This window comes from Canis lupus, chromosome X (genome assembly GCF_011100685.1).
Source record: "Canis lupus familiaris isolate Mischka breed German Shepherd chromosome X, alternate assembly UU_Cfam_GSD_1.0, whole genome shotgun sequence".
NCBI lineage: Eukaryota > Metazoa > Chordata > Mammalia > Carnivora > Canidae > Canis > Canis lupus.
Window position 1 is genome coordinate 41,381,747 of NC_049260.1, and position 21,535 is coordinate 41,403,281.

Genomic DNA, 21,535 nt, shown 5'->3' on the forward strand with positions numbered 1-21,535 from the left:
GAAAAACTTTCAAAGACAGAAGGAAACCTCACCTTTTTATATAGCCAGGCAGATATGACCTGTTACATACATGTTCTCAAGAACAATAACTCGTCTTCAAGTGAGAGAACCTGGCAGCACCATTTGCCAAATGTAGTTCATCTCAAATTAACCTGGAGATTGGGGGTAGCCACCTGCCTTTACCCAAAGGAAAAATAAAACACTGATCTCTTTGACAAGCAGGTTAACAAATTGGAGCCCGGAGCCTAGGTCAAATTCCTGCGGAGACAAGGAGATAAGGGAGCTAGACTCGTTTATGTTTACATTTCAAAGAGATGACTCCAAGGCCCTTAAGAACAACATTCCAGGGTAGTAAAACTGGCAGGAAGCCTATTTAGCTTTTTACAAGATTTACGTCCATCTGGAAGGGACAGAGAATACATTTTACAAGTTTTCTAAAGGAAAATGCCCTAAGAAAAGGGAGGGTGGAAAGCCTCGTTCACTTTTGACATGGGGGAAATTCAACTTCTGAAAAATTTGTTTTTACGCTACAGGACCTTCACACGTTTCCCTGCTCTGTGCCCCCTTCCAGGGCCACCCTTCCCTCGCCTGTTCACCTGGTCATCTAGGACTAATCGCTCAAAATCCTTACCAGCCCCATTCCTACAGTAAGCTGCCCAGAACAGCAGGCCGGACACTCCTGGAGCCAGACGGACACTCCAGCCCCAGCCCCACCAGAGACCAGCTGGTATCAAAAGCTAGGACTACAGGTTTCTTAGAACTGGAAAACGTTGCAGTTGTGTGGTCTGATTCCAACTCATTTCAAATACGGTAAAACCGAGACACGGGAAAATCCCTAATGGGTACCTAGGCCTTCGGGTCACTGGCCAGAAAAGGGCACTTAAGGATTCCCCGTCCAGATTCAGGAACCCCGAGAGTCAGCTCCCAGTGACTGAAAAAAAAAATGCGCTTTCTTCCACCACGGCACGACGGGGGTTAAAGTCCACAGCGCGCAGGTTTCCACCCGACTGCGCCTGCGCGAGTCCGGACATGCGAATCTGCCTCAGAGCCTGACGTTTCGCGCAGCCCCTCCTGATCCGGAACACGACCCACATTCCACCGGTCCTCCTTTGACAGGCGTGACCCTAACCAATAAGGATGGAGGGCTGAATCCGGCGGAGCCAATGGTGAAAGTCCGAGGGGCGGCGGAGGCGGACTCTGCGAGGAAACAAGAAGACAGGCCCAAGATGGAGGCGGCGGTGGCCGTAGCGGCGTGACAGGTGAGGGCGGGCCCCGCGGGGTTAGGTTTCTGGAGCGACCGTCGGGCGCGGGCTGGGAGCCGGGACCGAAAGCTTAGCTCCAGGATGGCTTCGCTTGGGCCCCGGCGCCCCCCGCCCGGAACCGCAGAAATGGTTTGACCCGGGGCGACCCATCGTCGACAGCGGGGGTGGGGGGGTAGACAGGAATAGGGGTGCAAGGCTGCGGGGCATGGTTTCGCCCGTCGCGTGTGGCAGTGCGGCTGCGCAGAGTTGGCAGGCCTTCGGTAGGCGGGGCCGGGCTGAATGGGACCTGGGCTGTGGTGCGGGGCCCGGACTCAACCTACACCTCCTTGAGGTCTCTTGATGACCCTTCCTTGTGGGCAATGGGGAGTGCGTGGAGACGTGGTTCAATCAATCGCTCTCCTTCTGGATCAGTGTCTGATCCGCTAGGAGAATGTTTGAGGATTCCCCCATGACTGCTCTTTATTCCTCCCCAGCCTCCTTCAATTATCACCAGTAACATGTCTGTGACCCTTTTCATTAATTAGGGGGATCTTGGACCCCTCCACCCCCGCTTTAAAACCTGTTGATCTCACTTCGACAGTGTTTGGTAATGCAGCATTACCCTCCGTCCCCCCAAGACAATGTCTAGTGATCTCCTGCTACCCACTTTTCTCCCCCTTACAGTGCCTTCAGCACAGTTCCTGCTAAGCCCTATGGAGTCCCCATCACAGTCTGGTGACTGTCCTTAGCCACCTAACAGTGTTTGAGAGCCTACTATCGTTACAGGCCAGGCCAGGGCTTAGGGATTCCTGCAGGGTCCTTAAGAGCACTGCTTGGTCCTAATTCCCATTCCCCCCCACCAGCCAAGGGCATTATCTGCTGATCTTCCATTTCTTTCCCATCCTCCCATCTGTGACTCCTCCCTCACCACGGTATCTGGTAACCACTTTACTCCATTCAAAAGCCAGGACAGCCTGTTCATGCCCTTTATGTACCGGACACACCCCATTGCAGTGTGGTTTGACTTCCTTGTTAGCCCCCAGCAGAGACTCGGTACTCCTGGACCTTCCAGGACAGCGTGTGCTGCCTCTCCTTGTGTCCTTACTACCCCCTCCTCCACCCCTACCCTCTGCAGTGAATCATAGACCTTGGCCCTTGAGAGTGAGACAAACAACAGGAGAGGCTGAGCAGAGGGGAGCTGGATGAGTTCAAGGTGTCTGCAAGATCCCTTGGCTGTTGTGTGTAGATGAGGCAACGGGGTGATGTGGAGCCTGGAGATTGAGGGGGTTGTTTTTGTCCCTGCCACTTTGCTTCCAGACCATTTTTACTGGCTCTCTGAATTCCTCCTGTGTTCTAGGAGCCCCATGGCACCTGCTCAGCCCCGCCTCGGCCCGTCTTGACAAAGTCCTAGGCTCCATGGAGCCACCACGGGGCCCCCCTGCCAACGGGGCCGAGCCGTCCCGGGCAGTGGGCACTGTCAAAGTATACCTGCCCAACAAGCAACGCACCGTGGTGAGTCTGACTGGGGCAAAACGGGCAGGGGATGGGCATGAACCCAGTTGTAAGTCTTGGATCTGAATGGGGACTAGGGGTGGGAGGAGGCTTTTTACAGAGGCTTGGGAAAGTCGGCTGGGGCCCGTGTTGGGCACTGACCCAGCCATCCTCACACGTGCGTGCACACACAGGTGACTGTCCGGGATGGCATGAGTGTCTACGACTCTCTTGACAAGGCCCTCAAGGTACGGGGTCTCAATCAGGATTGCTGTGTGGTCTACCGGCTCATTGAGGGGTAAGTGTGCTCCCTCCCCCACTTCACTGCCCTCCCCTGGGTGCTCAGCCTCCCGTCCTCTCCGCAGAGGCATCTGACTCCTTCCCTCTGTGGTGCGGTTTCCATTAGTTTTCCCTTGAGTTCAGTGACTCCATGGGTGCATGTAGCTTTTGTTCCATAACTTCAGTAGCTCATTGGCCTTCGAGGTCAGCAGCTTATCTCTCCTTGGCCCTCAGGTCCTTACCCTGTTCCCACATCTCGTACCAGAGTTTGTCTGTGTTCTTTCATGATGTCATCCATTTGCCAACTCTCTGCGCCCTGTTTCCTCATTCTCGGTCTGCCGAGCTGCGCTACGCTGGCCTTCCATTTATTCCTCTGTCCTGGGCTTCCTTAATTGTTCTGATCACCTCACACGTTGCTTCTTTATTCATCATCTCTGTGCCACATCAGCCACTTTTTTAGGGGCTTGCTTAGCACTTCTGAGATTTCATTATATATTCACTGTCTCATTTGCTCCTCACCTCATGGTTATGAGCGTGGACTCTTCAGGCTGGCCAGGTACTCCCAATCCTGTGTGGCCTTGGGCAAGTCAGTGTATCCCTCTGAGTCCCAGATTCCTCATCCGTAAAATGGGAGCAAGGATAGTAATGAGTTCCTAGAGTTGCCATGCTGAAAATTAAACATGTCAGATATTACTCCATGGATGATAGGTGTGGAGGGACTTTTGGGGGTTCCGTGCCTCCCATCATCCCTGTCCACCCTCTCACCAACTCCTTTCCATGCCCCCTACAGGCGAAAGACAGTCACTGCCTGGGACACAGCCATTGCCCCCCTGGATGGAGAGGAGCTCATTGTAGAGGTCCTCGAAGACGTCCCACTGACCATGCACAATTTTGTGAGTGTGGGGTGGATAGTCGGGGCAGACTGTGAGCCTGGGGCGGGTTTGTCCTTGACCAGGCCTCAATCTTCCCTGCTCTGTGGCAGCAGGTACGGAAGACGTTCTTCAGCCTGGCATTCTGCGACTTCTGCCTTAAGTTTCTGTTCCATGGCTTCCGCTGCCAAACCTGTGGCTACAAGTTCCACCAGCATTGTTCCTCCAAGGTCCCCACAGTCTGTGTTGACATGAGTACCAACTGCCGACAGTGAGCCTGGCCTGGGGTGGGCGGGGGAATGGGGAGGACAGAAGCTACAAGGTTCTTACTGACCCTTACAAGGCTGACCCTTGTCCTCTTACTGTGTACCCTTAATGCCCTCAAGGTTTTACCACAGTGTCCAGGATTTGTCCGGAGGCTCCAGACAGCACGAAGCTCCCTCAAACCGCCCCTTGAATGAGCCGCTAACCCCTCAGGGTCCCAGGTAGGGATGCCTTAGCTGAAGGCCTGTTGTCAGGAGAAAAAAATCTGGAGGCCCTTGTAGACCACAAGCCATACTTCATTCATTTGTTTATTTGACAAACGTTTATTGAGCACCTACAGGTGTGGAGCTGTGGGACCTTCAGCAAGTCACCTAATCTCTCTGGGCCTTAGTGTTTTCATCTACAAAGAGGGAATAATAATACTTTTTACCATAAAGGATTTTGATGAGAATTTAAATGTGTTAAGGCATATCCAGTGCTGAGAACAAGATCTGGTACAGAATAAGAAGTCTTGGGAAGCCTGGGTGGCTCAGCGGTTTAGCACCGCCTTCAGCTCAGGGTGTGATCCTGGAGTCCTGGGATGAGTCCCACGTTGGGCTCCCTGCATGGAGCCTGCTCCCTCTGCCTGTGTCTCTGCCTCTCTCAATCTCTCTCTCAATCTCTTTCTCTCTCTGTGTGTCTCTCATGAGTAAGTAAATAAAATCTTTAAAAAAAATAAAATAAAAACTAAATAACTGATTTATGAAAAAAATAAGAAGTCTTTATTAATTACAAACACATGTATATATATGTGTGTATCTAACTATTTCATTAATTCTTACAGCACAACCATGCTTAAGCCTTTCCATTTTGAAATACATATTATCATAAATTCCCTTTTGTTTCCTTTAAGTATTATAATACTGTAGTATTTCTATGTTAAAGTATATTATTGTCCTAAAATAGTATAAATGCATTATAAAATATGCATTTTATTTGTCTATCATAGAATGTCTGTATTTACATAATATACAATGTTAAGAGACGCCCAGGTGGCTCAGTGGTTGAGCGCCTGCCTTTGGCCCAGGGCGTGATCCTGGAGCCCCGAGGTTAAGTCCCACATCGGGCTCCCCGCATGGGCCTGCTTCTCTCTCTGCCTCTCTCTCTCTCTCTCTGTGTCTCATGAATAAATAAAATCTTAAAAAACTCCTGCCCCTGTGACAGTTTAAAAAAAATACACAATGTTAATACATTGTGTTCTATTTACACTACTTTTATATAATGTAAAACACATTTTTATGTAATATAAAATAGTAAAGTTAGGGCATTGTCACTTTTAATTATGGGTATATGTGGATTAATTATTTATGAATTTAATTTCAAGATAGTGAAAGGGGCATTTAAAAATACATTTGTGACATTACAATAAATATATGTAGCATGTATATTTATATATTAACATGTGCATCTATGTATAACATATATAGTTGACCCTTGAACAACATGGGCTTGAACTGCGTGGGTCCACTCTCATATGGATTTTTTACATGCAGTACTATATTTTCTTCTTTTTAAAAGATTTTTATTTATTAGAGAGAGCGCGCGCGCACGAGCGTGCACAAGGAGGGGGAGGGGCAGGAGAAGCAGACTCTCTGCTAAGCAGGGAGTCAGATGCAAGGCTCATCTCAGGACCGCAGGATCATGACCTGAGCTGAAGGCAGACACTTGACTGACTGAGCCGCCCAAAATGTATTTTCTCTTATGATTTTATTAAAAATATTTATTTTCTCTAACTTTATTGTAAGGATACAGTATATAATACATAGAACATATAAAATATGAGTTCATTGACTGTTTATGTTATCAGTAAGGCTTCTGATCAACAGTAGGCTCTTAGTAGCTAAGTTTTTGGGGAGTCAGAAGTTACATGCGGCTGTTCAGCTGGGCAGGGGATTGGTGGTGCCCCTAATCCCTGCATCGTTCAAGGATTAAGTGTATAATGTTATAATATGCATATTTGGAGCCATTGGTGTTTTATTTTTTTTTATTTTTATTTTTATTTTTTTTAATTTTTATTTATTATTTATGATAGGCACACAGTGAGAGAGAGAGAGAGGTGGAGACACAGGCAGAGGGAGAAGCAGGCTCCATGCACCGGGAGCCTGACGTGGGATTTGATCCTGGGTCTCCAGGATCGCGCCCTGGGCCAAAGGCAGGCGCTAAACCGCTGCGCCACCCAGGGATCCCGCCATTGGTGTTTTAATACAGATAACGTGTTGTATGTTATATAACAATATATTTGAATAGCATATGTAGGTATATATTCCCCCTCCCCCCGCCGCTATATAGCTTGCTGTTCTTCCTTTAGGTCTTTTTAAAAATTAATTGATTATTAAAGATTTTATTTATTAGAGCACGCATGTGAGAGAGTTGAGCACGAGGGAGGGAGGGGCAGAGGGAGAAGCAGACCCCCTGCAGAGCAGTGAGCCCAAGTGGGACTCAATCCCAGGATCCTGGGGCCATGATCTGAGCTGAAGGCAGACACTTAACCAACTGAGCCACCCAGGCTCAGTGAAGACCTCCTTTGGGTCTTCACCCCAATGTCCCCTCAGAGAAGCCTTTCTACACCTTGCCCAGGACACTTTTTGTCTCCATGTTGCTCTGTTTCTTTATCACACCTGTCACCAAGAGACATGTTAAATGTTTGTTTTTTTATGGCGCTCTCTTCTTAACTGGAACATCAGCCCCACAAGGGCAGGAACTTTTATTCATTTTGCCCACAGTTTTATTTCCACGACCTTGGGTGGTCTCTGCCACAGGGCAGGCACTCAGTAAGTGTTTCTTGAGGAGATGAATAACAGCAATGACAGTAGATAGTTACTGTGAGCTACATGTACATTTACTGGGGTGGGGGGCGGCTTTACTTGTTCTCTTGTTCGTTTGACAGTGATCTCACAGCCTTTCCTCTGCCAGCTCCTGCACCCAGCACCGCGACCCTGAGCACTTTCCCTTCCCTGCCCCTGCCAACACCCCACTCCAGCGCATCCGCTCCACATCCACTCCCAACGTCCATATGGTCAGCACCACAGCCCCCATGGACTCCAGCCTCATCCAGGTTGGTGTGGAGGGGGTCGGTCAGAGAAGGCACCGGGCAGAGGGGAGACCATGCCTCTTGGCTCCCGTGTCCTCTCTCTGACTCCTGTCCCTCTTCTTCCAGCTCACTGCCCAGAGTTTTAGCACCGATGGTGAGCCCACCGCCCCCCGGCCATGCCCCATGCCCCCTCACCCCGCCCCGCTTGCCTCCACTCACATCCCCTCCACCATTGCAGCTGCTGGTAGTAGAGGTGGTGGTGACGGAGCCCCTCGGGGGAGCCCCAGCCCGGCCAGCGTGTCCTCGGGGAGGAAGTCCCCACATTCCAAGTCCCCGTCAGAGCAGCGGGAGCGGAAGTCCGTGGCTGATGACAAGAAGAAAGTGGTAAGCTCCGGGGGAGCATTGGGTGGGGGGTGCCCCAGGCTGAGTGATGAGGGAAGTGGGCAGGCTCCTGAGATGCTGCCCATGTGGTCCACAGAAGAATCTGGGGTACCGGGACTCCGGCTATTACTGGGAGGTGCCACCCAGTGAGGTGCAGCTGCTGAAGAGGATTGGGACGGGCTCGTTTGGCACTGTGTTTCGCGGGCGGTGGCATGGCGATGTGGCTGTGAAGGTGCTCAAGGTGGCCCAGCCCACAGCTGAGCAGGCCCAGGCCTTCAAGAATGAGATGCAGGTGCTCAGGTGAGATGGCTTGGGTGCGCATGCGTGGGTGGGGGTGAGTGGGGGATGGGGGCCAGGCAAGGCGATGCTCTGGGCACTTCCCGCACGTCACCCGCGCCTATGTTGTGTTAGAACCATCACTGTAAGCCGTTTCTCAATCAGGGATATTCCTTTCCTCTCTGGGAAATAGGTATGTGGTGAGGCCCTCTGATGATATTGTTTGTGTTTGGGTTGATATTAGTATCAGTTAATGTCTCCGCCTCCAAAACGTGGGTTTTCTCATTTGCCTGCTGCGAAACGGGTATGGCCCAAGGACAACAGCCTTACTGTGTGCATTTAATATTAATTGCATGATGTAAACCTCATTGCCAGGAAGGCTCGTGTCCTGCCTTTTCCTCTGCTCATATTGCATCGTTAGTATTAGGTTTATCGTGTTGGATTCCTGTTATTAGTTACAGCAGTGCCATAATTTAAAGAGCAGTGTTACTTAACTTAATGTAGTCATTGTGTGATTAATGATTGTAGTTGCTCTATTTAATATATCATTAGTATATATTAGTTAATTTGCACTGAGAAACCCTGGTGTGCCTTTTCTGCCACTCTAGTTACTGCCACTCCTGGAGTTGCTGACATGGACTTTCCCTCTGACAAATGGTCACAGTTACATTACAGAGTTGATGTTACCGTAATTTCTTGTGCTATTTTAATATCTATCCTCATTATGGATGCCGCAGTAAGAACACTTTTATTCTGTTCCTCTCTGTGAAATTATTTGAGCACGCTCTTAGTTTGTATTGTATTATGTATTAATATTTTAGTTGTAATCTGACCACCATGAAGAACGCGCATGTCCTCTGTTATCCACTCTGACATGAGCAAAATTGCAGAGCATTGTTAGTGTTGTTTGCATTTGCGTTATCATTATAACTGCAGTTACTACTTCTCCAAGGAGGGAGGGTTCTCTTCTAAACCAGAGGTCATCTGTTCATCCGTGACAGCATTTCTGTTCACCTAGACTCAGGTATCCAGCAGCAATAACAAGGACAGTGACATTTTCAGGGTGCTTACCTGTGTTAGGTACTGTTCTAAGCACCTTACAGATTACTTACTAACTGTTCTTCCCAACATCCCCATAAGGTAGCTAATATCATTATCACGGTTTTGAAGTTGAGGAACATGAGGCCCAGAGAGGTTAAGTGACCTCTCTGAGGTTGCACAGTGAGTACCTGGGGAAGCCTGGATTGGAACACAGGATCAGATCTGAGTCCTAACTCCACAAGGCTCTTGTGGTGATTAACAGGATACAGTCACATGTCACTGGTGTTTTTACTGGCGTCTGTTGGTATTCTGTATCAGTGAGGAAGGTTGGCATTCCACTTTCTTGTCTGTAAAATGGTCACAGGCCCAGGTCATGGTCAAGGTCAGAGGTTGGCAGGGGTCGATGATGGAGAGAGCCACTGGTCGGTAGAGGGGTGGGGGGCAGTAGTCTTTCCCTCCTGCTTTTGTTGGGAGACTTGGATGAAGAAGCTCGGGACAGGAGCCCCGGGACGGAATCACAGCCCATCAAACATATTTCACAGATGCATTGAACTATGTCTCAGGGCCATAGTCTGGCCCTGAGCCTCCTAAAAGACAAGGTGGAAATGATGACAGAAGGTAGCAGTGAACAGTACCATTCCTAATGCTCAGAAAGTGACGGTTGTTCCTTTTCTTTCCTGCCCTGGTACCACCCTCCATGCCTACAGGAAGACCCGTCATGTCAACATCTTGCTGTTCATGGGTTTCATGACCCGGCCAGGATTTGCCATCATCACACAGTGGTGTGAGGGCTCCAGCCTCTACCACCACCTGCATGTGGCCGACACACGCTTCGACATGGTCCAGCTCATTGATGTGGCCCGACAGACTGCCCAGGGCATGGAGTGAGCCTCCCAGCCTAGGAACAAAGGGAGGGGGTGGGGAAAGGAGGTAACCCCCAGCCAATTTACCCTCTGCTTTCACCCCCACAGCTACCTCCATGCCAAGAACATCATCCACCGAGATCTCAAGTCTAACAGTATCTGCCTGTCACTGTCTAAGGGTCTGGGGGGGGGTGAGGGCCTTCTGGGGATGCATGGAGAGGGGCATGTGTCAAGTGAGTCCCTACCCAAGTCAAGATTGTAGCTAGTTTGTGTGATACTGGGGGGCTTCTGGTCAGGGTCCGAGGCACGACTGGTATGGGGGCATCAATGGGAACCTCTCAGTCAGGATGGGAGATGGGGTTATTGGAGCTCCTGTAGTGGCCCTTGACCCTGGTGGACATCTTCCTACATGAGGGGCTCACAGTGAAGATTGGTGATTTTGGCCTGGCCACAGTGAAGACGCGGTGGAGTGGGGCCCAGCCCTTGGAGCAGCCCTCAGGCTCTGTACTGTGGATGGTGAGTTGGGCTGGCCTGGGGCCATATAGATAGTGTGAGTTGCTGGGCTGGGATGTGGGGAGCCAAGCGGGGATGGGGTAGCTCATGCCAGATGTGGGTGTCTAGACTGCTCATGTTTTATCTCATGTGGATGCTCTGAGTTGTACCCAGTGTGGCTGGTGGGATCTGGGACTAGGGCCAGCCATTGGCTGACCTCCATGGTCCTCTTGCCTGGTCTGGTGTGCCCTATTGAAGGCAGCTGAGGTGATCCGTATGCAGGACCCGAACCCCTACAGCTTCCAATCGGATGTCTACGCCTATGGGGTTGTGCTCTATGAGCTCATGACCGGCTCACTGCCTTACAGCCACATTGGCAGCCGTGACCAGGTGAGCCCCCCACCTTACCCGCAATCTCCTAGGCAAAGGAATCCCTTCAGCCTCCAAACCCCAGATTTCCTCCTTTGTAAAGACCAAGAATGCCACACTTCCCCCAGAAACCCAAAGTCTTCAGGGCTGAGGACTCCCAGAATCCTCTGGTCTTCCCTACCTAGAATCCCCTCCTTCCCTACACATCTCCAATCTTCTGGGTCCTTGAAGTCCAGAATCTCCTGAATCCTCTATACCTGGAATCCACCGTGGCCCCCAAACACCCAGAAGTACCCTGGAACCTGTAGGTACCTACAGTCCTCTGGCCTGGGTACTCAAAATCCCCCAAGTCCCAAAGGCCAGAATCCCATTTCTCCCAGTAACACAAGTCATTTGTGCTTCTGGAATACTCACAGATACCAACAGTTATTCAGGCCTTGGGCATCTGGCAGGCTTTGGGGGCCCAGGAACCCATGATACTCTAGGTCCCAGACTCTCAGAGTTCTCCAGGTTTAAGGCATGGACTCTCGCAGGCCCTCAGAAACCTGGGACACTAGGCTCCAAGCACCGAGCACTCACAGTCCTACAGACCACATGGAACCCATAGTTCTCTAGGCCCCCAACCACTACAGAAATACAGGCTCTGGAGGTTTAGACTCCTTGAGCTCTTTCTGGACCCAGAATTTCATATTTCCCCTGACTTTGGTACTTTCTAGGCTGATAAGTCCCCTTGAAACCTGTGAGGGTAGGGATACCTATAATTCTTTACTGCTCCCAAACTTAAATCCCTCTGTTCTGCAAGTAGAGCATCCTTGTCCTCAGAAACCCAGAGTCCTTGGATCCACAAGTTCCCCATGATCTTCCAAACCCCAATACCCAGAGTACCCTAGTTTCCCCAAGAAGGAGCCTCCAAAGCCCCTTGAGACCCAGAATTCCCTCAGCCTCCCAGCCCAGGCCCCCAGATCACCCCATTCCTGCCCCTCCAGATTATCTTTATGGTGGGCCGTGGTTATCTGTCCCCGGACCTCAGCAAAATCTCCAGCAACTGCCCCAAGGCCATGCGGCGCCTGCTGTCTGACTGCCTCAAGTTCCAGCGGGAGGAACGTCCCCTCTTCCCCCAGGTGAGCCAGGTTGGCGGGCTGGGCACACCGGGGAGGGTGAGTCTGAGGAGGAGGAAGACTCCCAGGTGTCAGTGGGAATTCTATATGTTCAAGGCTCAGCAGTCTACGATGTGTATGTGCAGGCACACTTCCCCGTTAGGCTGGGGTATGTGGGTGTTGGGGTGCCCGTGTGGCTCTGGACACCCCTCCTAACCTACCCCTGCCCCTAGATCCTGGCCACGATTGAGCTGCTGCAGCGGTCACTCCCCAAGATTGAGCGGAGTGCCTCCGAACCCTCCTTGCACCGCACCCAGGCTGATGAGTTGCCCGCCTGCCTACTCAGCGCAGCCCGCCTTGTGCCTTAGGCCCTGCCCCCAGTCACCAGGGAACCAGTCTCAGCCTGCCATGCCAAGGAGCCCTGCCCACCAATCAGTGTTCTGTCTCTGCCCTGATACTGCCTCAGGATCCCCCATACCCATCCTGGGAGATGGAGGTATCCCCATGTGCTTTTCCAGTTCCTCTGGAAGCAGGGGGCCCCCAAAGACCGAGACCCCTGCTTCCTCCATAATTTGGTTTCCTCTTGGCTTTGGGGATAACTTCTAAATCTGGGAGCTCCTCTATCTCCAAGCTGGGCTTTGTGGCAGGGATTCCACTCAGAACCTCTCTGGAATTTGTGCCTGATGTGCCTTCCACTGGATTTTGGGGTCCCCAGCACCCCGTGTGGATTTGGGGGGTCCCCTCTGTGTCTTCCCTACCATTCAAGGACTCCCCTCTTCACCAAGAAGTACAGAATTCTGCTGGGCCTTTGCTTGTTTATTTTGCTTCCCGACTCTTCTCATGGGGTTCAGAGCCGCTGAAGGGTGGGAGTGAGTCCAGGCAAGGAGTGGTGGGTGGGGGGGAATGCGGACCACACAAACAGCGCCACTGCACGCATCACCACAGGCGGCACGATGAACGAAGACCACATATGCCAAGCACGGCACGAGAGGAGGCCACGTCAGTCACAGACACAGACATCACGGCAAAGGTGGGGAAGTGGAGGACCCCTGGCCCTCCATGTGCAAAGGAGTCTGGGAGGATGGGTGGAGTTTGCATATTTAAAGATAGCTGTCAGAGGCAGGAAAGTGGGAGTGTGGGTCCCTGGGGAACAGAAGAGTCCTAGCCCTAGGAGGGCCTCCCAATGTGTTGAATGGGATTGGGGCCGGTTAGGAGAAATCCTTGGGCTGGATAGTGGCATCTGAAGAGGTGGATCTCTAGAGATGAGAGATCCATGGAAAGGGGTGCCAAGGCCGGGGTTTCTTAAGGATTTCGGAAATTCTGATGGGGAACAAGACGAACTTGAGAGATCTGGGACCAGGAGTATGGTTTTCCAAGAATTTCAGGGCTCTAGGAGGGGAACTCAGCAGTGTTAGGGCCAGAACACGTTCCCTGGTGTTTGGGAGCTTCTGGGGAGGAAAGTGCATTCTCGAAGTGGAGGGGAGCCAGGAATAGAGAGAGGTCTTTAGGGATTTGGAGGTTCTAAAACTGAAAAGTTTTGAGGTCGCCAGGAGTGGGCTTTTAAAAGGACTCAGGAATTCCAAAAGTGAGAATTGGATTTAGGACCAGGAGTGAGGTCTCCCCAGGGACTTGGGCATTCTGCGGAATGAGAAGAGGGATCTTGGTGGACCAGGAGAGGGCTTCTCAAGGGATTTGGAGACTCAAAAAGTGAGAAATGGATTCAGGGCCCAGAGAGGGGTTGCCCAGGAGGAATTAAGGGTTCTCAGGGTGGGGTGTCAGTCGGAGAAGAGGCTGGCGAAAGACTTCCTCAGGCTGCGGATGGTCTCAGCTTTCACCTCGTCCTGGCTAAGGCTGGGCCTGGGCGGGGCTGGCTCTGGAAGGTTGAAGGCATTGGTCAGAGACTGGGATTTGCTAGAGAGAGACAAGGTGGAGGCATGGGAGGAAGGGGAGGGGAGGAAGGGAGGAAGGGGAGAGAAACACAATGTTACCCCAGGCCCGGCCCAGCCCTGCCCCACTAGTCCTGGGGCTGTGCCTGTGACCCTCCCACCCACCATCACAGGCGTGGACCCTAATGGATTCTCAGGTGGAGTGGGGGAGCCCTGGGCCAGGCTGGGAGGACTTGGATGAAGCCTGGCCTTAGTGGGAAGAGTCCTAGGCAGAACCTCTCTCTTCACATTCTAGGCTAGATTAGGAGGAGTCGGATGTGCAGGTGAAGATGGGCAGGGAGCTTTCCAGTGTGGGTGAGGAGTCCCAGAGGGAGCATGGTAGGGTCTGTACCTAGGACAGGGCCCAAGACAAGATGGCGTGCGGTGGGGGGCAAGTCCAAGAGGAAGCAGTTGGATATGGCAGGGAGGACTTTTGAGCTAAGGTAGGGGGAGGCCTGGAGTGGACCAGAAGAGGTAGAGGGGACGGTGTAATGGTTTGGGAGGAGACTGGGGTGGCCCAGAATGGAGCCTAGGCTGTAAGGGAAAGCATGAGGACAGCTGGGAAGAGTGTGAAGTGACAGGAGGACTGTGAATTGGGCCGGGAGGAGTCCATTTGGGCAGGAGAAGGGTGCGTTTTGCTAGGAAGGTTCCAGAGCGGCAGGGAGGTGCTCACGGAGGGTCAGCAAGGTGCGGCCAAGAGGGGTGTGGGAGGGTGCTTTCCCAGGGGCCTACTAGGAGGATTCTGAACTATAAAGGTTTCTCTGGGATTCTGGCACAAATCTTAGATGGAGGGCAGGAGCCTCTGTGAATTGGGGCAGTGGGGGGTGGGGTAGACAGCTTGGAGGAGGGGTCTGCCCAGACTGGAGATCAAGCTCTTGGGACTCCTGCGTGGGACCTGGGTCCGAGGAGACTGGGAGCTGGGGCCACTCTCCTGGTGTAGGAGCCTGTTTTGTGAGCAGCAAGGCCAGGGCTGCCGTGGGGTCCTCTTACTTGAGCTGGGGGTGCGGGGGTCCCCCGGCAGTGGCAGGTGACGGCACATCCTGGCTGGGTTTCTGGGCCAGCTGTGGCTTGGCGGGTCGTCCGGCAGGGCCTGGGCCACTGGGCCGTGGCTGCTGCGTGGTGGGTGGCCCAGTACGGGGCATGGGACCCGCCTGGCTGGCCTGGCGTGTGGGGCCGGCAGGGCCTGGGGGTTTCTGGGGTGGGCCCTGGCGCTGCTGACCACTCGGTGGGGCTCCGGAGGCCTTCGGCGGAGCCTGACCAGAGACGGATGTCTGACGAGTAGCCTGCGGGGGGCCCGCTTGGCGCTGGGGAGATGGGGAGGCAGGTGGGCGGGCTGCTGGAGGTGCCCCGGGTCCTCCTGCCACCGGCCGGGATTGGCGGCCTTGAGCCTGGCTCAGTGGCTGGGCCTGGGACACAGGCTGCTGAGGCGCTGATGTGGGACTTGGTAGGCGCTGGGGTAGGGGACTGCCAGCTGGGGGTCCAAGGCCTGAAAGGTGCTGCTGGCCCTGTGGGGGCGGGCGCTGCTGCAACGGGGGTCCCTGGCGTTGGGGGCCTGGGCCTGGCTGTGGAGGGCCACCTGAGGGACAGAAAGAGCATACACGTGAGAGGTGGCTGGCGGGGGGTGCTAGATGCCAGTACAGTTAGAGGCCTGGGAAGCTGGCCCCTCACTTACCCTGTGGTGGGGGTCGTTGCTGAGCAGGAGGCCCTGAGGGCTGCTGGGAGGTCTGGCGGCCCAAGGGCAGGGCCCCTGGGGACGGAGTCTGCGGCAGAGGAGCGGAGCAGGAGAGGTTAAAAATAGTTAGCGGCTGGCGGCTGGAGCACCAGCCAATCCAAATGACATGGGCTCCCCATGTGCTGGGTGTTGCCACCTCTGTGGCTGAGAACTGAGGCGATGTCAGGCTGTGGGGTGGGGGACTGGCTCCCAGGGGAGGGCTGGGGGGCACTCAGGGAAGTCAGCGTAGGGGCTCTCTTAGCAGTTTTTAAAACAATTGGTGACTGCGGCCACATGTGCGTAAGGCGGTGCCCTTAGCCTGCTGCTGATCAGCTCCGGCAGCGGGACCAGGGGCCTGCCTGCCGCCACCAGCCTCCTGGGGTGGCTCGGCCCTCACCCAGCACCAGGGGCCTGACCTGGCTGTGGGAGCCCCTGCCGGGGGAGGCATCCCGCTGCTGCTGCCTGGGCAGGGCCTGGGCCATCTTGTTAACCACAAGCTCCACGATGAGCTGCTTGTCTTCGTCTTGGTGGTCCCCGATGAGTGGCATGGAGGAGCCCACCACCTGAAGGGGGTGGGAAGAAAGGGACCCAGTGAGGACAGAGGAGGGAAGTGCCTGCAGGGGTGACAGTGACAAAGTGCCTTAAGTTGGAGAATTGCATGGCTGCTGCCAAGGAAATGAGAAGCACCAGTTTTGGCAGTGTGAGGAAGGCTTGTCGTTTCTGAGGCCCCTACGGCTCGTGGTGGGGTGGGGGGTCTACAGCTGAGAACAGTTTGAGGAATTAGGGCCCGAGGGCCAAATCTGGCCCAACACCTGTTTTTGGATGGCCCCTGAGCTAAGGGATGGGCTTTACATTTTTTTTTAATTGTTAGGAAAAAAACCAAAAGAAGATTTCACGCCACGTGAAAATATATGAAATTTAAATTTCTGTTGTCTGTACAGTTTTAGGGTAACACAGCCATGCCTTTTTTTTTTTTTAAATAATGTCTTTGGCTGCTTTTGCAGAGCAGCTGCAACAGAGACTATATGGCCCACAAAGCCTAAAACGTGCACTGTCTGGCCCTTGACAGGAAACATCTGCCAATCCCTGCTTTATAGTTTGCTAGGTACGCTGCCATTTACAAAGAACTTCGTGGCTTATAGTTTACAAAGCTCCCGTCCTTTTCAAGGGACCAGGGGATATATGGCATGTTTAGACTTTAGAAAATGCTTTGCCCGGGCACCAATGTTTACAAAATGCCTTACCATGTATAAAGCATGACCATTCACCAAGCACTCTGTATTTTCAAGGTACTTTACAGTTTATAAATTGCTTTACTATTTCCCAGGGGCACCACTGTCTACAAAGAACTTTAGAACTTTGAAAGCGGTTTGCTTTGATAACAGCGGCCTCCTGGTTTACAGAACTTTTTTTTTAATAGCTTTATAAAGCTGTTTATACTTTGCTGTTCACCCAGCACTTCCTATTTTATAAGGTACTTTACAGTTTACTGAGGGCATTAGTAAAGCAACCTTCTGGGCCATGGAGAGCCTCACAGTTTGTGGAGTGTTGCTGCCACGCGCCTGCTCCTCCCTCTGTACCCCCGCCGCTTTCTGGGTGCTCTCACCTCAATGATGTGATCCCTTCCATCCTTGCCGTGCAGTGCTTCCACTGCGCAGATGTCCAGTCCCCCGAAAATCTCTGAGCACGTATCCACCCACAGCTTGTACCTGCCGAGACATGGGGCAAGGCAGCCTGTCAGCGCCTTGCTGGGGTGGCCACACATCCCCACCCCCCTTCTTCCCCTCCCTCAGGGCCTGGGCCACCGCCACCTGTCCGACATGGCAATCTGCTCGAGCATTGCAGAGCCGGTGTTGGTCTTCCAGTTTCCTGACACTGACGTCCTCCTGGGGGCGAAGAGGAGAGATGACAGAAGCTCAGGGGAGCCCAGGCCACATGAGGCGGGGGACCCCAACCCAGGCCTTGGTCTCTGCACTCACATGTAGGCTTTGTAGTTCTGCCCAATCTTCTGGACGCGCACGTCGTATTTGGCATCAATGAAGGGTTCGGCAGTGGCATATGTCTTGGTCAGTGCCACGACACTCGCTATGTCCTGGAAGTCATGCTGGTTGTCTACTTTGACCTGTAGGAGTGGGGCAGGGGTCGTCAGGGCCAGATGAGGACAGGGCAGCTGTGAGGGCAGTGGGAGTGCCTTTGGCGGGGGCATGCACACAGATGACACGGCTGGGCTGAGTACACAACAGTTGTGTGGATACGCCTAGGACCCAAGCCTGCATAATCCCGGGTCTCCGGGTCTTCACACATGCACCACAGACACACAGAGGGGTATATGCAACCTTGAACATACTAAGAAATGGCAGACTTCTCCGCTTTAAATGGGTAAGCAGTATGGTGGGTGATTTATATCTCAGTAAAGCTGTGGAAAAATTGTGTGTGTGTATGTATAGTCTATGCATACGAGCACCCAGACACAAAGTCAGTTGTATACACAATATGAGAGCATACAGGAGAATAGACACAAACGTACAAATTCCGAGTCGGCTTCCTACATACACAGAGCCAAAATCAGGTGGGTGGGAAGCACACAGGACCCCAGGACCCTTGAACATAAAAGCTTACACAGTGTGTGTTCAACACAGAGGCATGATAATACACAGACACAGTGCTGGATACATGAACAAAATAACAGGACACACAAAATTGGTTGAATGCATGACAGACAATCGGGCCAACAATCTAAGAATGTGAGGGGAAAAATAACAAATCGATAAAGACGCCCCAGGTCACACAGTCATACAGAATGACTAGTGAGCATCGAATACGCAATATATGTGGACATACATATGCACGATGCCAGGAGCATGCACCATTTACAAACACACACACACAAACACACCCCATCTGGGGACTCACCTTGCCCATCCCGGAGTGCGCATGCCCCATCTTCACCACCACAGGGTACGTCGTGCTGCTGAGCTGGTTGGGGGAGGGGGAAGGCAGAGCAGGGTCAGGGCGGGAGGGCCAGGAGGGCGATGGCCAGGGGTGGGGGTGGGTGTGGCGCCAAGGGAAGCCCATTCATGGGAGCCATGTGAGGAGCCACTTCCCAGAAGAGGCGAGTCAGAGACACACAGCAGCGGGGGGCACACAGCCTCCGGAGCTCAGAATCGAACTCGGAGCCCTGCCTGCCTGTCCCTCCCTCCCCTCCCCCCCAAGTTCCAGACATCCCGCCTCTGCTTTCCCGGGCAGAGCCATGGGATAGGGGTGGGGGACTTTTCCGGAAAAGGGAAAGTTTGTTTTTACAGTGGACGGATGATAGAGAAGTGAGTGTGTGTGTGCATGCACGGGGGTGTGGTGGTGAGCACGTAGTAACCGGACCCCTCAACCAGGCCCCGTATGTGAGCATGCACAGACACACCCTGGAGACCCGTACACAAGCCCTCCCTCAGAATTCAGACCATCACACCCAAGCACAGAGACTCCCACACACGTTGAGACCCACGAAGTGGAAAGACCCACAACCAACACAGGCTCACAGCACACCTTGCTCTCTGGCTGCAGAGACCCACACAGTCATCCAGCCAGCCGGCTGCTCGTGGTGTGGGGCAGGGGCCGGCGCTGCTGGCCAGCCTCATTGCCCAGCAGCACGGCACGCGCGCGCACACACACACACACACACACACACACCCTTTCCTCTCACCCAAACCCACGTAACAGAGGGACACACACAACATGGGGGATTACCCATGCAATACAGAGACAACCCTTGGAGGCATGGCCACACAATTCAGAGGCACGTGCAACAATGACGGGCACACACGACACACCTGGGGCGACTCAGCACCCACAGACCCGCGTACAGGGAGCTGGACCCACACCGCCTACGGAGATACACATGCTTCTAGGTATTCACAGAACCACCGAGACCCACACTGCGGCCCTGGGCACATGACAAGGATATCTAGGGACACACACACACACACACACACACACACCATGCCTTGCCGGCTATTCAAACGGAGAGGCGCCCACGCGCGCGCGCGCACACACACACATTCAGGTGTGAGGACGCCTCCAGTGTCCCGCGCCCCTGGATGGGAGAGGGGGACGGGTTGGGCGACCTTGGCCCCCGCACCGCCGGGCCAGGCCGCCCCCTCGGCAGCCCAGGCGCTGCCCCACAGGGCAGAGGTGGCCTTCCCGGAGGGGCTGCCGGGGCGGCGGCGGTTCCCAGTTCCCGACAGGCACAGGAAGCCCGCAGGCTCAGGGTGACCGATTGACCTTCAGGCCTCACCCTCTCTCCGCACCCCCACCTTCCTCATTTCCCAAATGGCTGGCGTCATTACGGGGCCCCTGAGAGGCACGGTGTTGGGACGGGGCTACGGGGATCCTCTAGATAGCACTCCAGGGTGACAGCGCAGAGGCGGCGCTTGACACAAGGCTCAGGCACGCGGGGACACACACACACACACACACACACACGCGGCTCAGAGGTGAGCACCACAGCCACAATTACATGTGCCACCTACACCCGCTCTGCAGAGGCAGACAGACGGTTCTCAGAGACCACACAAAACACAAGGGCTACCGAGATGCCCCGGGTCCACACATACACCATGCAGAGGAGCACACACCACCAAAAGGCGCGCACACACACACACACACACACACCTCAGGGGCAGAGACACGGAGAGCTAGTGCACACGCACTGCCCTTCCCCGTCCCGAGGTTTCTAGCCCCCCCCCCCCCCGCCCCGCGCCATTGCACAAACCCTTCTTGTTTTCTCTGGCCCCGGGCTGGAACACAACTGCGTGCACATGCGTGTGGTCACACCCGCACACGTGTGTAGGCAAGGAGCTCTGCACCCTAGGATGCCCCGGAGAGCCCTAGGTTTGAATCTTGGCTTCCCCTCATCCTGAGGCCACGGGGGACCCCGGGCAGGTGGCACACCCAGCCGGTGCCCCACCTCCACGGACCCCACAAGCCATCCAGCTCCCCAGGTGGCCACACACCCCAATACCCCGCCCGGAGACCCCACTGGTTCCAAAACCTGCACCACAACCCGGAGGCACAGACCCCCTCACGTGTAGAGTCCGCCCAGCTCGGTGCTGACTCAAGCCTGGGAGTCAGAGCTGGCATCAGAGCAGAGGCACCGCGGCAGGGCTTTCCCTTCCCCGCACGTCTCCCTGCGGCCAAGAGCTGACTTACTCAGCCCCGGCCTCATTCACTCTCCCTCCCCACTTTCACAACCGGCTTCTCCAAATTCCTGGTTTACTTCCCTTCTCCGCGCCCCCCACCCCAAACTGGGTCATGTCTTCATTCTCATTCCTGGGGAGGCTCCTGGGAACGCTCCGCTGGCCTCACGGTCCTCATCTGCATAAGGAGATAGGCAAGGCTCTCTCTACCAGGGAAGTTGGGAGGAACAGATTAGTTATTTCAGGGGAAGTGCTTAGCACAGTATCTGGCCCACAGGAAGCCTCCATCCTCCAAAAGCGTTGGGTACCGTTATCAGAACTGGGGCAGCATCCCTTGGCTGGCTGGCATTATTAACAGGAGGCAGCTGGGATTCGCTGAGGGATGAAGTCCTTACAAAGATTTTAGAACAGGGCTTGACGGGGGCACCTGGATGGCTCAGCGGTTGAGCGTCTGCCTTCAGCTAAGGTCGTGATCCCGGGATCCTGGGTTCCCCGCAGGGAGCCTGCTTCTCCCTCTGCCTGTGTCTCTGCCTCTCTGTGTCTCTCATGAATAAATAAATAAAATCTTAAAAAAAAAGAACAGGGTTCGACGCCCATAAGAGCCAGTGGTAGTTGTTGTTGTTGGCGGCGGTGGTGGTGTGGACTGAGCTAACCTCCCTGAGTTAAGCAGGCTTCGTTAGCCAGGGGGTCATGAAAACCAAATGCGAGAATTGACACAAAGAATATAGGGCACAGCGCACCGTAAGTGCTCAGTAAGTGGCTGCTAGCATCCCTACCATCACTATTATTATTGGTCTGCCTTCCCTGACTAACAAAGGATGTTAATGAGCCCTTAGAGCCCTTTCCCAGGACCCCAGTGGGAAGATTCAGGCAGCATCTGGAAGCCGGTGGGCAGAGATTGCCTCACCAACCCCCCCTCCACACCACCCCACCGGGATGTGGGAGGGTTGGTGGGGAAGGGGCAGGGCAGGATGGGA

General features: G+C 53.8%; 2 protein-coding genes across 3 annotated transcripts in view; one reads left to right on the plus strand and one right to left on the minus strand.

Annotated features, from left to right (window-relative positions):
- Nucleotides 1–1,051: 1,051 nt before the first annotated feature.
- On the plus strand, nucleotides 1,052–12,540 carry ARAF (A-Raf proto-oncogene, serine/threonine kinase). Its single transcript, XM_038587314.1, has 16 exons — nucleotides 1,052–1,259; nucleotides 2,599–2,753; nucleotides 2,927–3,030; nucleotides 3,802–3,904; nucleotides 3,997–4,151; nucleotides 4,267–4,365; nucleotides 7,097–7,238; nucleotides 7,341–7,368; nucleotides 7,453–7,598; nucleotides 7,693–7,895; nucleotides 9,620–9,796; nucleotides 9,884–9,930; nucleotides 10,173–10,291; nucleotides 10,526–10,657; nucleotides 11,623–11,757; nucleotides 11,967–12,540. Exons 2-16 carry the CDS (start codon nucleotides 2,658–2,660, stop codon nucleotides 12,099–12,101), a joined length of 1,821 nt encoding a protein of 606 aa, XP_038443242.1. The 5' UTR covers nucleotides 1,052–1,259; nucleotides 2,599–2,657; the 3' UTR covers nucleotides 12,102–12,540.
- The window catches only part of SYN1 (synapsin I), a 49,581-nt gene continuing 40,577 nt past the window's right edge, over nucleotides 12,532–21,535 (minus strand). The window contains exons 6-13 of one of the 2 annotated variants that reach the window (XM_038587312.1): nucleotides 18,283–18,345; nucleotides 17,349–17,491; nucleotides 17,181–17,255; nucleotides 16,976–17,078; nucleotides 15,786–15,932; nucleotides 15,331–15,418; nucleotides 14,649–15,234; nucleotides 12,532–13,644 (exon numbers count right to left, since the gene is read on the minus strand). In XM_038587312.1, coding sequence (XP_038443240.1) covers nucleotides 13,509–13,644; nucleotides 14,649–15,234; nucleotides 15,331–15,418; nucleotides 15,786–15,932; nucleotides 16,976–17,078; nucleotides 17,181–17,255; nucleotides 17,349–17,491; nucleotides 18,283–18,345 — 1,341 coding nt within the window. In that variant the 3' untranslated portion in view covers nucleotides 12,532–13,508. The remainder of the gene's footprint in view (nucleotides 13,645–14,648; nucleotides 15,235–15,330; nucleotides 15,419–15,785; nucleotides 15,933–16,975; nucleotides 17,079–17,180; nucleotides 17,256–17,348; nucleotides 17,492–18,282; nucleotides 18,346–21,535) is intronic. The other variant, XM_038587313.1, reaches the window with a different exon arrangement.